Source organism: Ambystoma mexicanum, chromosome 2q (genome assembly GCF_040938575.1).
Source record: "Ambystoma mexicanum isolate Mex_15411 chromosome 2q, UKY_AmexF1_1, whole genome shotgun sequence".
Taxonomy (NCBI): domain Eukaryota; kingdom Metazoa; phylum Chordata; class Amphibia; order Caudata; family Ambystomatidae; genus Ambystoma; species Ambystoma mexicanum.
In genome coordinates this window covers 1,304,357,925-1,304,374,678 of record NC_090924.1, presented here as the reverse complement: position 1 = coordinate 1,304,374,678, position 16,754 = coordinate 1,304,357,925, and the positions used below count along the sequence as shown (strand labels likewise).

The window sequence follows — 16,754 nt, the reverse complement described above, 5'->3', positions numbered from 1 at the left end:
TTCTCTGACTGACTCACTATGCATGAGTTGAGTTGTTCGCCAAACTTGGAAACTCTTGTTTCCTCGTGTTCTTCAGGAGAAGCTTGAGGGAATGCAGCACCCACACTCCCATTCTGCTTAACCTTTGCCACAGCCTTTGCCAGGTGTGCCATCTGTTATTTAATCCGCCTCAGATACAGACACATTGGCATCATCAGACTTTACTCTGCTGCTCGCTCTGGTAGGGGCTGGCAAGAGTGTACGAGACAACCCACTGGCGTCGGTAGAAATAATGATTAACCTAATAATCCTGACTCGCTGAACGGAGGTTACCGGGGGAGCAAAAGCTGCAGGCTGGTGTTGACTTCTTCCTGCACCTGTCTGTTGGCGCCCATGATTGTTATCTTGAAGTGCAGCAGGTGGAAACTGTTGTCATTGCATTTGCTGCTCTTCCAAAACAGGTCAGACTTGTTGCTGTCACATTTCTTTGATATTGTGGACGATATGTCCGAATGTGCTGTATGAACTCGGATTGTCCTTCCTTTTCAAATAACATTTGATTTCATGTACATAGATACAAATAGCTAGCTCGACCTAGATTCAAGTATGTGTTTGCGATATCAAGACTAGATTGGGGTCAATGCCACTGAAACGCCTTCTAATACGAGAGAGGGAACGGTAACATGGCCTGTTGGTCATAAAAGACAAAGGTTAATATCCCGACTTTCTCCCCTTAGCTGTGATGACAGGAATGGGGTTGTCCCGGATCACAAAACTGGCAGGGAGCCCATCGCAAAATATCGCAATCTAGTCCTGTGCTGGCATATGGAGAAGCTCCTGTCTGATAGCTAATACTGAGATGGCTTGTGTATGAACCTTAATCTGTGCATTCGTTTGCTCTCAAATGATGTAGAGGAAGGGCTATTGCTTTGCTATTCAAGTCCTGTGCGCATTAAAGGTGCTCTTGAAGACACCGGCTCCAATTCTAGTCTGGAGTGCTGTGCTGCGGAGTGCTGTGCTGCTGCTGCACAAGGTTGATGCATTGTCAAGAAGTGAGGAGCTATTATTGTGCCTCTTATTTGCTTGGAGCTGCACAATGTAAAACACATTGCGAAATGGGGAATACTGTGTTGGTTATTGATTCTATGACAATTGCCCGCATGCTACTTTTCCGTTGACCTGTTTTGGTCCTGTAAGCAATGTTCTTCCGTGCTCAAAACTTGTCCGGGGACACCCACAGCCCAGCCCATCATACCCTCCTCCCACCCTGACGCTGCCTCCTATCTGTTGTCCAGGGTACACCCGCCAACTCCTGATCTCCCACTAGGCTCAATACAATCCTTCTACATGCACTCCCTTAAGGAACCCTCCCACTCTTTACCATTCGCTGCTCCGCGATTCCCCTCCTTCCGTTTCCTGCTTCTCCCTCTTTGCATGGAAAACATGCATGCAGCGTATCCCGACAGACTGCGGTGTGAGAAAGTACAGGGGGTAGAGGTGCAGGGGGAGGAGGGGATTGCCTGCCGGAATAATGGGCATATCGGTTTTACTTTCTTCTGAGGTTGGATGTCAGTCTGTAGGGCTCAAAGGTTCAGCAATTCCCATTATTGGAGCCAGGCCAAAGTTTTGGGTTCGTAATGAAAACACAATTATTTTGCAACCGTGTTCCGTTCATGGAAATATATTTGGACTATCCAGAGCCCTGTGCAAACAGTTATGCAGTGTGTTCTTTATTTATTTATATGGAAATATGTACAACCAGGTGTCGGATTCTGTTGCACAGTAGTTGTTACCCAAGACTTAATGCAACATTTCCCACACACCTGTTGCCATCGGTATTACAAATACATTTTCTTTTTCAAACTGCAGTGGCACCTGAATAGTGACGTTTGTAGTGAGCCTGAGGGAGGACTCGGACAACTGGACATGGCTAAAATACAGGCCTTATTAACAAGAGAAAGAAAGTCCCTCACCTAGCCCCAATGCTATGGTGGACTTCCCCATTTATAAAATTAAACACAAACGTTGCTCGTCAGGACGTCTTGCATAGCCCCATGCTGTTCTTTGTCCAATCCTAAGCTACCCAGCTGTCCCTACCACTCTAAAGTAAAACAAAAGCAGTACAGATGAATACTATAACATAGTTTGTTGCTTGGTGGTGTTTGACCCTCTCTCCCCAACTCCCCGAAAATGTATTTTGAAAATGTATTTCGAAAATGTCTTTCTCAGCTGCTCAGGTTTTTGCCTCTTGTCACAGCTCCATCAAAGACACACAAGTCTGGTATGAAGGTGAAATGACTCCTCTTGGTTTCCTATGGTCTGCTTTCCCTTCGCAGTCTTCATAATCCAAGAAAATAAATGGAATCTTCCTTTTAGACTTTCGCAGATGTTGGTATCAACAGCACCCAAAGGTTGTTTAGTTCAAGTGAACAGGGTGAATTGCTGGGCCCTTCCATACACTCTTGACAACCTTTCCAAATGCACTTTCCTCTTGTTTTACTGGGCTTAGTAGTATTGAAGCTAATTCTAGTCACTTCTTTGTCTCTTCCCTTTGGATCAGTTCACTTCCTTGTTTGGGGTAGTTCCTGGTGGTCTCCTGGGGACCTACAGACTCTGATTCAGAGCTTTGATTAAAGAGTTATTTGGCTTCTTTAAATAGCCTGATGTATGAGCGCCTTACAAATGCACAATAAATAAATTGACTCTTACCTCTGTGTCTCAACCACATATCTCTTTCGGGTTCACCTACACCCCTCTCAGGCGTGCTTCAGACCCACTCCTTGGGTATTATCATCTGGCTTTCCCCCTCCAGGTATTTCTCATCTGTTTTCTAGGGGTCCGGTTTGACGTGAGGGATATTCGTTCACCTACTTTAGGTATCAGGCAGGCGTTTTCACCGGGCCTATTATGCCTCTGTTACAGGATTCTGAGCTTTTCGCTCAACCACCCTACTTTCTCTTCGGTTCAAAATGGCTACCTGCTGTTCCGCTGTCTTCTATCCCAGAAAGGGCAGTTGCTTAGTCAGTGTTGCTCCTTCTTGGGACGCTAGATCCTTGATGCCACTGGCAGGTGCTTCTTCTCTGGCACGCCGGTCTTCCACCTGGTGGGCGGTGGGGTAGCACTCAGCTAGAGAGCAGGGAGCCTTGTTTCTGCGGCGCTCCCGCGGGCTGTGGCCCTCTCCCTCCTCTCTTCCCTTATATTTGATGTCCTAAAATGAGACCTAGTCCTATTGGTCCATGAGTTTTATCTTACAGGAGGGGATCAACATCAGCCTTACTACGCAGAGTATAATGTACAGCAGTTTGACCGCCCCTTCCTGTGAACCACACCCACAGTACCTGATTGGATAATCCCAAAAGTCCCATGTCCATTGGACAGCAATGTAAGAAGTGCAGATTGTGGCACGTGCGGTGCCCAAAGTACTGCGAGGGCCGCACCCAAGTAAAGCTGGAGCAGTCCTTCTTCCCTTTCCACTATCTTTTGTCCAGCACAACCTCATTGGGTACAGGTAAATGGACACACACACACGATTCCACCAATACCATCCAAGACGTTACCATCTAACACTGTCATTTCTGCACATCACTTCATAGGTACCGTTACAAATTCAGCCTGCTAGTGTACTGTCACTTGACAGCACGTCCAGTAGAAAGTTCAGTAAAAGATTGCAAGATTTGTGCATCCACCTTCATCCACTTGTGCACCCATCACCATAAAATGGAGGTACGGTAACCTTTTCTGCACTATGCGTATGACTGTGTTATAAGTGCCTTTGCGCACGGTATCTGCCACTGAGCGGCCATTAGGTTCTTTAAAAGCATACTGTTTTTTTTCCCTTCCCCTACCATGTAGTGGCACTTCACTGATATGTACTTGCAACGTTCTTATTTAACCATATCATACAGTGTAATATCGACACAGGAACTCCCTGCTTTGCTTCTGATAATGCTACAAAATGTTTTCCCCACTAACTCACCTCCTACATAAATCGTAAAAAAATGCTATCAATAGCAGCATTGAATGTATCGTACCAAGCGAAAGCAACTTGCTAAAAGATCATTGTCTGCACAGATGTACTTCTGTGTAGGCTGCACTATTGCAACAGGATCTTTTTAAATCTGCCCCCTTCTACTCTACACCCTCTGGAATGCATCCAGAAGAGGAGTGCGCGACTTGGGATGGGATCTCTCCTGCACTGAAATGTCACTAATAGCTCCCAGTGGCTGCGAGGAATAAAGTGAGAAGACTCTGCATTATGCAGAAGGCCTTCTGGCCCCTGGGACCTCAATACCTTCAACTCTAACTCCCTATATATCTGCGTGCACAAGCTCTTCCCTCATCCGTCTCCAACTCCCTCAGGGTCAGGCGCTTCTGCAAAAAAAACAGTTGGTGGTAGATGTGCTTTTTCGCCTGGGGCCTCCCTCTGCAACAGCCTCCCTGCCTCCTTGACACTTGAGGGGAACAATCGCCGGTTCCGGAAGCACCTGAAAGCCATTGTCATTTGTTTTTCTTTCCATGTACTGTTCCTTCCCCTCCCCCCACCCATGCAATTAGGCGATCTAAGTCACACCTGGCCTAGTAGGGTCGTTGTCTCTGTCTCCTCTCCTTTGCCTCATTGTGCTTTGCTAGACGTGTGTATAGGCGCATTACGAATGCCATAGCCTACAATTGCACATCATATGATATCATACACACAATCCATGCACAACACTAGAACGTGCTTACATTTTTAAAAAAAAGTTTTATTCTCTTTCAATGAGTTTTTGTTTGCTTCGCCTCCTTACATTTGTACTGACTGAACGTCAACGCTTCTCTTACAGTTCTGCACCAGAGGTGGTGGCCTAGCCATCATCCACAAAACCACTCTGTATCTAAGAGTATCCACCAACACTAAACTCGAGTCCGCTGAACTACTATCAGTCAAACTCGCACTAACACCTAATCAAACGGCCACCCTCAACCTAATCTACAGGCCCCCAGGCCCCGCACCCTCCTTTGTCGGCGAAATCTCTACCCTCCTCCTTGACAATGCAAAAACTAATTCACAAATTATCATCCTTGGATACCTCAACCTAGGACTTGGCGACCCCAAAGATCCCATTGCACAAGACTTGGAAAACGCCCTTTCCAACTCTGGCTTCACCTTGCACATCCATGAGCCCACGCATTCTAAAGGCCCTTGACTGGCTAGCCAGCTCTAACTGCAATATCAATGTCCTGGCCAATACCCCTTGCTTATGGTCAGACCACCACATCATCACTTAGCTTCCCCCCGTATCCCGACCCTGAGAGCGCCTGCTCTCCCGAACAGAAACAAGAAGGACATAACCAAAGAGAAACTTCTCCCTCTGCTACTCCCTTCGCTTAAAGCGGCCACTGACTCCTGCAATGACCCCACCACTCTAGCTGACATCTATAACTGCAGCATGCTCACAGCTATAGACTCTATTGCCCCCATCAAACTGAGGAAGGCCAAACCACGGGCACAACTTAACTCTTGGTTCACACCACAGTTAAGAGTATTCCGCAAAACCAAACGCTGTGCCGAAAATCGTTGGAAAAACCACCCTTCTGACGCGCACAAAGATGGTTTCTTTTTGGCATCGCTCATCTACAAAGCAGCCATTATAGAGGCCAAAAAAGTGTCCCTCCATAATCGCATCCTGCAAGCGGACTCCAATTCTAAGGAACTCTTTAAGATCCTAAAAGAGCTTGAAACTCCCTTTATTCCCCTCCCCACCCCCCAGACACCTGCATTAAAGATAGCAAATGGTGTGCTAACATTCAGGCAGCGTTACTGAATAAAATCACCACGCTTCAATCCAAAATCTTAGCTAAACAAGACAGTCTGAAACTGGACAATCGCCCTCCTACCCCAGCTGGGGCCCTCTCCCCTGACTTGCCCAATCTCAAACGGTTTGCCTTCTCACCGCTCACCACCGCGGAGGTGGAAAACATCCTGAGGATCAAACCGTCCAACTGTCAGGGTGATCCCTGCCCTGCCCCAATCATTAAGGAATCTGCCCACGATTTGGCCCCATTTATCACATCCTTCTTCAATGCCTCCTTTAAAACAGGAACTGTCCCTGACAACCCTAAGGACGCATGGGTGATCCCCCTGCTTAAAAAAACCCTCCCTTGACCCTAGCATACCTACCAACTACCGACCTATTTCTACTGTCCCGTTCCTGTTAAAAATCCTTTACCGCGCAGCATACCTGCAAATCCAAGAGTACTTGGAAGCCAATAATCTTCTAGGTCTTAGACAATCTGGCTTCCGCCCCAGACACGGAACAGAGACGGCACTCAAATTGAAGTTTTAAAGGACAACGGCAAACTTGCCCTGTTACTTCTACTCGACTTCTTTGGGGCATTCGATTTGGTCAATCACCAAATCTTATGCAAGCATCTTCACTCTGCTGCCCACTTCTCTCTGTCAGCTACGGCCTGGATCAAATCATTCTTGAGCAATAGATCTATGCGGGTCTTTTCTCAATCTGCAGCTGCAGATCCTTCCCCCTGTTCACTGCGGCGTCCCCCAGGGCTCTTGCGTGTCGCCAACACTCTATAATGTTTTTACAAAACCGCTCTTTGGTGTACTTGACTATCTGGTTGCCTCTTATACGAATTGCGCTGACGACACCCAGATAATCATTCCCATCACTGGAGGCTACTTGGCTGACACTAAGTCCCTGAATGACGTCTACCTGGTCATCCAAGCTTGGATGGCACAACACCAGTTAAGACTCAACGATGACAAGACTGAGCTCCTCATCTTGGGCACCATGCAACGCCTTAGTAAACTTGAGCCGTCCTACCAATCGTTTATCATCGATGGCAACACCATCCAAGTTTCGAAAGACACTAAAACCTTAGGCGTCTACCTTGACGCCACCTTATCCCTATCCCGACAAATGCAGTCAGGTCTGCTTCAGCATACACCTGCAAACTCATTGCAGCCTGTAGGCCATTTCTGACCACCCCAAACACGGTCACACTGGCCAGAACCCTCCTCATGGCCAAAATTGACTATGGTAGCGCCCTCTACCTAGGAACCAGCTAAGAGAATCTGAACAAATTGCAAATCTCCCAGAACAACGCCATTAGAGCGGCTCTAAACATCCCGCGAAACCACCACATCTCGGAATCTAGATCCAATCTACACTGGCTACCTGTCAAACAGAGAATTTCACTGAAAGCCTTAGGCCTTACCCACAAATGCCTAGCCAACCAAGCCCCCCCCGTATCTCTGTAGCCGGCTATCCTGCCATGCGCCTACCCGCCCTCAAAGAACTGCCCAGACCCACTGTTTAACTATCCCTAAGTTCAAACTACAAAAAGCAGGTGGATCAAGCTTCCTCGTCCTAGCTTCCAAGCTTTGGAATGCCCTCCCCCTCACCATCAGATCAGAAGAATGCTTTAGTGCCTTCAAGTCCAAAACGAAAGCCTGGCTTTTTCATCAGCCTTGAAATTCGGATTTCGTATGTACCTGGGAGCCCTTGTCCCAGTAAAACACCTGCTCTAATCTCTACTCTGTAAATGATGTATATTGCTGTTTGCTCTGAATACTTTGCACTGTATCTAAAGTTTGAATATATGTATGCGCGCTATGTAACCATGTCTAAAGTTGCGCCCTGATGCCTCCGGGCCGGAGGCATACAAAATACAAATACAAAATACAGGATTGTAGGCAAGGCTGCGTGCAGAGTGGCAAACAAAACCGCATTGCCAGTGGAAGTCAGAAAAATGAAATTTCCTTGGAACCACTGCAAATCTTGCTCGTTAATGCTGTCCTAGTCTGTGCAGAACATCCCAGCACTGCACATAAAGTCACACATGCTTCTGTTTATGAAACACCTCCCGACCTCTGGCTGTGGGAAAATTACACTGGCATGGTCGCGGGCACCTCTTGGTATGGAGGAGAAAATCACCTTGGCAGTGGGAAAAATCTGCATCACTGGTGTCATCAACTTCTGGAGGGGACGGAGCACACGTGAGCACGACATGTACCCCAAATGTAGTGCTCCATAATGCACGACCTCAACATCCACACTACCGACAGAGGCCACACATGTACAAAGGAGAACCATAGCTCCGAAACCCCACTCATACACTGTGCCCCAAAAAGCCTCCACTCCTTCCAACTGAAAGTTAGTATCAAAGCCTCTTTCAACGCCATACCTGTGCAGATCTTGCACAAAGGTATCACCCACGAGGAGCACTCTGCGTCTGTCCATCTCTGTCAACCTTACTGCATCGAGGTTTGGGGAAATATATCACCGCCCCTTCCTGTAAACCACACCCTCGACAACTGATTGGATAATCCCCACAGTTCCATTTGCAAAGGCACCATGCTCAGAAGGGCAGTTTGTAGCACCCAAGACCTCTGCATCGAACACTATAATTTCTGCACTGCAGACGTACCTTTACACACTCACAGTACAGGTCTTGTGACATGTGAAAACATCTCAAAGTAACAGCTCTCCAAACCGATGCACGCTTTCAGCGTCCACATTCGCCTAGAGCGGCACCCAGCACCACGAACTGCAGGTAGTCATCGTTTTTTTCCTCCCAGCACTCCACCAACTCCAATGATAAAATACTTCAAAGTGCAGTACAGTAGTTAGTAACCTGCGCAATGCACACTACTCAAGCACATCCACTATGCAGTTGAACTCTATGCACTGGTACACACACACACTTTCTCACCACAGCACTCAGTGGACACACTGCAGAAATGTTCACTCCATAAGCTCCTGCCATGCACTGAAAAATGTACCATGTGCGAACAATGAGCACACCCATGGAATCAACAATGCATGCACAACTCACAAACTACACACGCAACAATCAGAGGAGTAGTTGCAAGCAACCGACATAGCTGTTCGTGTAAGGCTTCCCAGTCATGCACCCAAGATGCTAGGCCTTCACCGCACACAGCACACCCTAGTGCACCCCACGTTGTACTCCTAATGTCATGTATAATGCATTCCCCATCTGCAAGAGGGCCTGCCACCTTTCACCCTGGCAACATCTTTGCATGCATGGCTCCATGACGTTGTGTTTGCTGTGCTGAACGGTATGTGAGTGGCTCTGTACATTGTCCATATTGCAACTTTCCGATGCTGTTGACTTCCTTTCATGGCGCAATATGTTAAAACACTTCCTCAAGCAAGGGTCTTATAAAGGCCATCCCATGGCAAACGGAAATGCTAACAAATGGTCCCCTAATGTGCAACACGTGCAATGACCTACACCATGTGCTCGTGAACACATAGCACCCCACTTTGGTTGTTCCACCAAGTGTAAAATGCTCTCTGCACCCATTATTTAAAGGTCACCGTTCTCGGAGAGATGCAGAGCCAACTCTGCATGGCTGCAGTGTGGTGTGCTGGCTGTCGTCAAGGGATAGGCTCTTGGGTGCATTACCAACGGCCTACGGCCCCTGGCCATGTACCCAATAGTGTAGGCCTTACCTACACCCAGCACAACATAATGGCCTCATGAAGGAGAACATTTGCCACATACCACAATCCAAAAACGTAACATATGATGGGTGGTGCAAAGGGCAACTCATGCCAAACGCAAATAGCGCCATGTGCCTACCTAATGTCCAGGGTGGTGGAATAATGTACACCATATGGTACCGGACACATATCAGGTCACTTGTGCTGTTCTACCACGTCTACAAGGTCCTGCAGAACCATTTCTTTAACGTCACCACCATCGGAGACATGCATGCTTAAAACTGCATGTCTGCGTTATGGTGACGTGCTATGGTGCAGGCCTAGGCTCTTCAGTGCCTGGCCTACGGGCTACAGCCTTTTGCCATACACCCAACAGTGTAGGCCTTGGCCACACCCAGCTCAACATAACAGAGTCATGCAGGTGAACAAGTGGCCAGGTACATGTAGGTCACCCCTAGCCACTTCTAAGCATCCACTACTTCACCACTGCACCCACAGGACACACTAGGATCACTCCATCAGGCCCAGGCATCTACTACACAGTGTAAGAATTGCAACCAATCCCCAGAACCATGAAAGCAACATTTTATGCAATGATCACAAACCACACACCGAACTCAACATTGTAAAACCTACTTCACCCCAGGGCACATATTTGGCGGTGCAAGGTGGCCACCCATTCATCGAAGGGGCTACGGGATTAGTACACGCAACACACTGTACTGCAGTGTACGTTTCAAGTTTCATGTGGTCTCCATTGTACTCCCCTTCTGCCATTGCTCTACAATCACTGACCGCTAGGGCCTCACCACACACAGCACACCCTAGTACAACCCATGTTTTACTTCTCATGTCATGTGTAATGCACTCCCCATCTGCAATTGCACCTGCCAACTTTCACCCTGCCCACATCTTTACATCCATGGCACCATGATGTTGTGTTGCCTGTGCTGAATGGTATGTGAGTGGCTGTGTACATTGTCCATATTGCAACTTTCTGATGCTGATTACTTCCTTTCATGGCGCAATGTGTTCAAACACTTTCTCAAGCAAGGGTCTTATAAGGGCCTAACCATAGCAAATGCAAATGGTGACATGTGGCTCCCTATTGTGCAACAGGGGCAATGACGAACACCATATGCTAATGTACACATAGCAGTTCACTTCTGCTGTTCCAACAAGTGCACAATGTCCTCCGCAACCATTGTGTGCTACTCACCAGCTTCAAATGCATGCAGAGTGACAACTGCATCGCTGCATTATATTGTGGTGGCTGTGATGAAGGCCTAGGTTGTTGGGTGCATGGCCTACGGCATTTGGCCATGCACCCAAAAGTCTAGGCCTAGGCCACACTCGCCACACCATAACAGAGCCATGCAGGTGACCATGTACGCATGTGCCAGAAATCACAAAGGAAACCTACGCACCAGCACTTCCACCCAACCGCCGCACCATAAAGCAGGGAGGCAAGGACACATGTTCCACTTACCGTAATGCAGAAACATATTGCTGTGTTTGACACCGCTACCCACTTCCAATCACAAAGCATTATAAGCATGCCAACCAAACAAGACAATCTTCACAAGATTGGGCTTAATCCCAACACTCTTGTACGTGCATAAAACCAATGGTGCGTAGTGCACTGCAACACTTACTAATCTGCGCAATGCACACTACGCAAGCACATATAAGTACCAGTTGCACCAGGACCTCTTCCATATGTACACTAATCCGTTAGTGGACACACTGCACGACTGGTCACTGCACCACCTCCACCCATACACCGACAACTGTAGGTTGTTCTACCAATCACCACACCCATGCAACCAACATTGTGTGCACTGCAGCCAAACCGCACACAATAAGCAACAACGTGGCACCTACTTTCAGCCAGTGTACATACCTTTTCAACCAGTGGACATACTTTTCTGTGCTAGGGCTGCAGCCATGCATCGAAGGGGCTATAGACTTCCCTCACACAGCACGCCATAGTACACGCTATGTTTAAATCCTCATGTCTTGTGTAATGCACTCCCCTTCTGCAAATGTAACTGCCACCACTCATCACAGAAAGACATCGCCGCTGCAGCTCGCATGCCATTACGAAGGCTGCATACAATGACCACACAAGATTGTTGCCTGTTGAGGTATACGCGCATTGGCAGAGCATGCACTGATAGCGCTGGTAGACCCCGTCTTCATGCATAATGAGATATATCACATGAAGCACTTCTCACTACCGCACCCTTTCCATCCCTTCTTCCCACCACCAGATGCCGTACAATATGTTTTTCAGGCCCTTTCGCAACCTCATTGTCCTCCGATACAACATACCGCCGTCATGGAACACTTTTGACATACATCCTGCCACCCCCCACTGCAGTGCAATCAGAAATTTGACCGCGCAGCAAACGGGGAAATGGGACACCGGAGCGGAGCCAGATGTGGCAAATCTTAGTGAGCACACTGCTACATACAAGAGGCCCAGCCATGCACACAATGGCTTAGAGCCTTGCCACACACACCACAACACTATCCTCCGATATACCATGGCGGCGTTTCCCAAAACCTTTGACGCACAGCATGCTTCTCTCCAGGGACGTACATTTCAGTTCTTTGCAACAAAAGTACTGGTCGGATTTCCAAGAAACACACAAAAGCATGCTTTCTGACCCAACCACCCGCTCCTCCCACAAATTTGGTGAAAATCCGTCCGGCCGTTTGGCCTGTAGCTGTGCGCAAAGTTTTTCCCCATTCAGTCTATGGAAAAAAAACTGTTTTTTGGGACCCCACTATAACTTTGCCCCCTCCCCCCTGCACGAAACCTCACCCAACTTGGCGAACAAATTCAGAGCCGGCCATATATTTTGCGAAGTTTGGTGACGATTCCTCCAGGGGGAGCAAAGTTATAAGCCACCGAAAAAAAAAAAAGTGGTCTTCCTAGGAGTTTAGCAACTAACCATAACTACATAGCCGCTGACGCGGGCCGTGTAATGTAATAACAAAATAGTGATTTTCGGTATTAAAGTTTTGTTAAACTTTTTTTTTTGCTTTCGTTAACATCACTGGATGCCCAATGAGAGATGTTGCTGCTGTTACACTTAACCAGAATCCACCTCAAATGCAAAATCACCATACATTTGTTGTTACACTGATTTTTACATTAGGAACTAACGCGCCTAGAAACACTTGTGTACAGGCGCGTTATAAATGTCATATCATATATATCATAACTGAACAAGTGACTTGAATCTCTGCCTAGATCCTTAATTTTGCCTACTTGGAAAGGGCCCTTGCCTACCTATGCCTTGATGATAAACAGGTGCATAAACAGCTGGCACTCCTCTTTGACCACATATTTTCAATGTGGGAATTAAAAGAGAAGTGGAGGACCAGGCCTATGGTGTTTCTGGTATCACAGTTCTACCCCCGCGTGACCTATTTAAAAAAAAAAAAAGACAATCCCCCGGATTAAAAGCAAAGTGGTTCCACTGTCACTTGTGCAGATTCTGGCTCTTTGCATGCTTGTTTGTGGATTATTTAAAATGTCATAAGTGTATGTGTTCTGACGGATGATTTCTTCTTTAAGGGAAAGAGTCTTCGTGGCATTGGGACATTCGGTTAGAGTAGGTGACATGTATTTCTCCTGCTGTTAGCAAGGCTGAATGATGGACAGGGTCCTCACCAATGAACCAAGACCACCAATCTTTCAAGTGCAGAATTGCCAAGTGTTCTACTTGTAGCTCGATCACTTCGACTGTGGGGGCCTGAACACCAGTTGTACTCGATTGGGCTAGTGGGACACGTGACTGACTGATCACCTAGAGGATTGTTGGGCAGTGTTGTCTCGGCAATCCACTACTCACTGCAAACTGTGAATGGCAGCGGACTCTAAAGCGGGTTAGTTGTAAACTAGTGTAGCAAGCGGGTTAGTTGTAAACTAGTGTACCAAGAGAGAATGAATGTAAAAGTTGGAATGTTTTGATTACGTTGCTGATAAAGCTGCATTGCAAGCGGTTTTCCTTCCTGACCAACGTTGGCCTTTGTTTCCCTTTCTCCCCCAGATCATTTGGGCCGACTCTTCACTGCTGCAGGATATGAACAAGTGACCAATGAATACGTCCTGCGTCAGACCGTCAACAAGAAAGAAGGACTCTGCGTTCCAAGGGTATTCCTGCAAAGCAAGTTTCGAAAGCCTCATGACCGTTCATGATCTAGATTTTAAATTCAATTTGCGGCTTCGTTTAGGCCAGAATGCATCTCTTGCGAAACCATGCATAGTCACATGCCGTTAATGGGTGCCCTAGAACCAAGATGATCCACTGTTCTGCCGCTGCAAGGATATTTTTTTTTTTACAAATCTTTGAGTTTCATTTCTAGGGGCATCTTCCAGGTACACTGGAAACTATCTGTGCAGTCTGTGTTACATTCTTTCTGAACTTTGAATGTTATACTGTTTAATGCTTCAAACCCAGTTGTCTTATGCCAGAGCCCAGGCCATTAAATGTATTTTTATTTTTCTTGTTTGTGCCTGCGTCTGAATTAGGATCACCTGATACTTGTACTGACCAGGGAATAGCTATTAGCTGTCAGGTACTGCATCTGCTCGTATCCTTCAGAAGCAGAGAACATTGAGTTGAGGTCTGAGCCAAGCGGTGGTATTGCACAGCGACAATAGTGGGTTGTTAACTGTGTCCTAAAAGACCTTTCAACAAGTGAATGTCTAATCTCTTTGGAAAACTGAGTCCAGCAAAAGAATGGCTGCGGATCTATATGGCAACCAAAGCATTTTCCACATGAGAAGCCGGATGACCGGGAAAGATAATTTGTATTGAAGCATTACTGGTAATCACTTAATTTACCACCAATCTAATAGTTGCTTGGGCCTGCAGCTGTGTGGACATATTTGGAATTTTGAAAAATTACCCAGGAGTCTTTTAATTGTAATGGGTTGGTATCTTTTTGCGAGTACACTGCAATGATTAGTCTTCAGAGGGGAGTGCCTATCAAATCGTTCATCCCACACATACTGGACAGCAGTTGTTGATGTGAAGTTTCAAAGATTTCAGGTATGATGGACGAAGCATGAGCATACAAAGCAATACCATCCATTGCAGCACAAACTTTGTATGAACAGAAGGTGAGTCAAAGTACTCATAAAAAAATGTGTCATTGAGTAAATCTGCTTTAAGCAACATACTCCTGATATGGAGTCTGGACACTATTACAGTAAAGCATGCCAGGCCACATTTAGACATACCTATACTGGTTGCACCCAAATATCAGTTGAAGCAATAACACTTATCATGGCTATTTTATCACAGATGCCCAGAAAAATATACAATGCCGCAGGAAGAAACGGCTAGACTGGCAGCACCCAAATGCCAGTCTAGCCAGGTAATTACACTTAGCAGGACTGCTTTATCAGCGATGCCCAGTTAATAAAAAGTTAATCCAAACTAAGAAATGAGTAGTCTGGCTGCACCAAAATGCCTCTCTAGCCACTAATACCACATATCATGCCTGCTTAGCCTGGACATGGATGACCATTACGATTTATTGCAGAATCCCCATCCCATGCCACCCCCTTCCCCAAACCCCAAAATCAGCTTCTCGGCCCAGAATTACCTCCACGTCCCTTTTCCTTGTCCCAGTGCTTACCTATGAGGTTCCTTGCCTCATAGGTATGTACTGGGACGAGGAAGAGTGGATCTAGGAGTAATGAAGAGTTCAGGAAACTAAGCCAGGCATTACCTCCATGTCCCTCTACCTCGTCCTAGTACTTGTGCATAAGGCAAAGTGCCTCATACACAAGTACTGGGGTGAGGAAGAATAGGGCTATGAGTATTGAATATAACCAATAAGTAACTAAGGGATTCAAAACACATACGCTGGCAGTGCTTTACCCCCCCCCCCCCCCGCACACCCTCCCCTGAACGTTTGGGCTATGTTGGCTCGACCTGCTGACCTACAGAGCCGTTGCCAGACAGAACAGCACACAGATGTTAAATGGCACCTGGGTTTCGCTGTTAACAAAGGCCCGGCAATTCCTATTGTAAAGCCTTTCGCTGTTAGCCTGCATTCAAATGCATGTTTAGGCAATTGAAATCTTGATGTTGGTTTAGTACGTGCGTGCCATGGAAGTGATTGGAACGGTAGAGAGGGGACTGGAGACCACTTATTCTCAAAGCAGTCCATTAGGGGGTGCTTTCAGACTTAAAGGAGAGAGTTAACTGCTTGTAAAATTGAATCAGCACTAAAATAGTCTTATTAGAATGCATAAAGAAGTTAGATGCCCCCACGCAAATAGGGTTTCCGCCAACCACCTGTGAAGTTGGCACCTTTCCAACATTTGAAGGGTTAGCCCCCCTGAAAATGTAGTTTTTGTTGCGACCCTGAACACAAGCACACACACCCATCCACCCATACATTTAACTGTGTATGCTTTCACCATACAGGCGCACACATCCAGGCAGCCACCCATACATTTAATTGTGCACCCTTTCACCATACACTCTCACGCGATATGGGATTGAGGGGAGCCCTATTACCCTAAAAAGAAGAAATGGTTTCTTTTTTAATTCACTCTGCCTTCATAAATAAATTATTTCCGTTAAGGACAGATCCATAATGGAAATCATTTCTTTATGAAGGCAGAGTGACTTAAAAAAGAAACTATTTCTTTTTGAAGTCATAGAGCTCACTCGCCCCATGACACAGAGGCCTCCAGCCTAGATGCTTTCATGTCATGGAGTGGGGGAGACCTCGGACTTCATTAATAATAGTTTCTTTTGGTAGTCACTCTGTCTTCATAAAGAAATTATTTCTTTATTAAGGCAGTGACTACAAAAAGAAAAATTAAATAAAAATGTTTTAAAAAATATATATATTATTTTTAATTCCTAGGGGCCCCCCTCCCAAGACGTGTGGAGGCGGGGCCGCCCGCACTGCGGGGCGCCCCCTTACGCCACTGCTTACAAACAGTAAGCAGGGGAGGTGCCAATGAAACATCTCTTCCTGCTCCCTGGTGCCTGGAACGCGAAGTGGAGCGGAAAAGATTGACTACTCCTAATCCACGTGGCGGCGCTGGAGCAACCCCTGAACATTTTGAGAGAGTAGTGCCTCAGCCGGCATGGCTGCTGTGCCATGCAAAGCCGGGCAAGCTAAATGATCCGACCCTGCATGGGTCATTGCCCATGAGCAGCACACATGCAAGTGTTCTACCCAGAGACGGCCTTGGGGCAGGGCGGATTTAATAACAATAGGGCACCTGCTGTCCCTATTGAAAAATGGGGCACTCCACACCAC

General features: G+C 46.8%; 1 protein-coding gene across 7 annotated transcripts in view; it reads left to right on the top strand.

Moving 5' to 3' along the window:
• METTL6 (methyltransferase 6, tRNA N3-cytidine) overlaps positions 1 to 13,966 on the top strand; it is a 102,507-nt gene extending 88,541 nt beyond the window's left edge. For all 7 annotated transcript variants that reach the window (XM_069648752.1, XM_069648749.1, XM_069648747.1 and 4 more), the window contains one exon: positions 13,511 to 13,966. In XM_069648752.1, the coding sequence (XP_069504853.1) occupies positions 13,511 to 13,555 (45 nt within the window). In that variant the 3' untranslated portion in view covers positions 13,556 to 13,966. The remainder of the gene's footprint in view (positions 1 to 13,510) is intronic.
• The last annotated feature ends 2,788 nt before the right edge of the window (positions 13,967 to 16,754 follow it).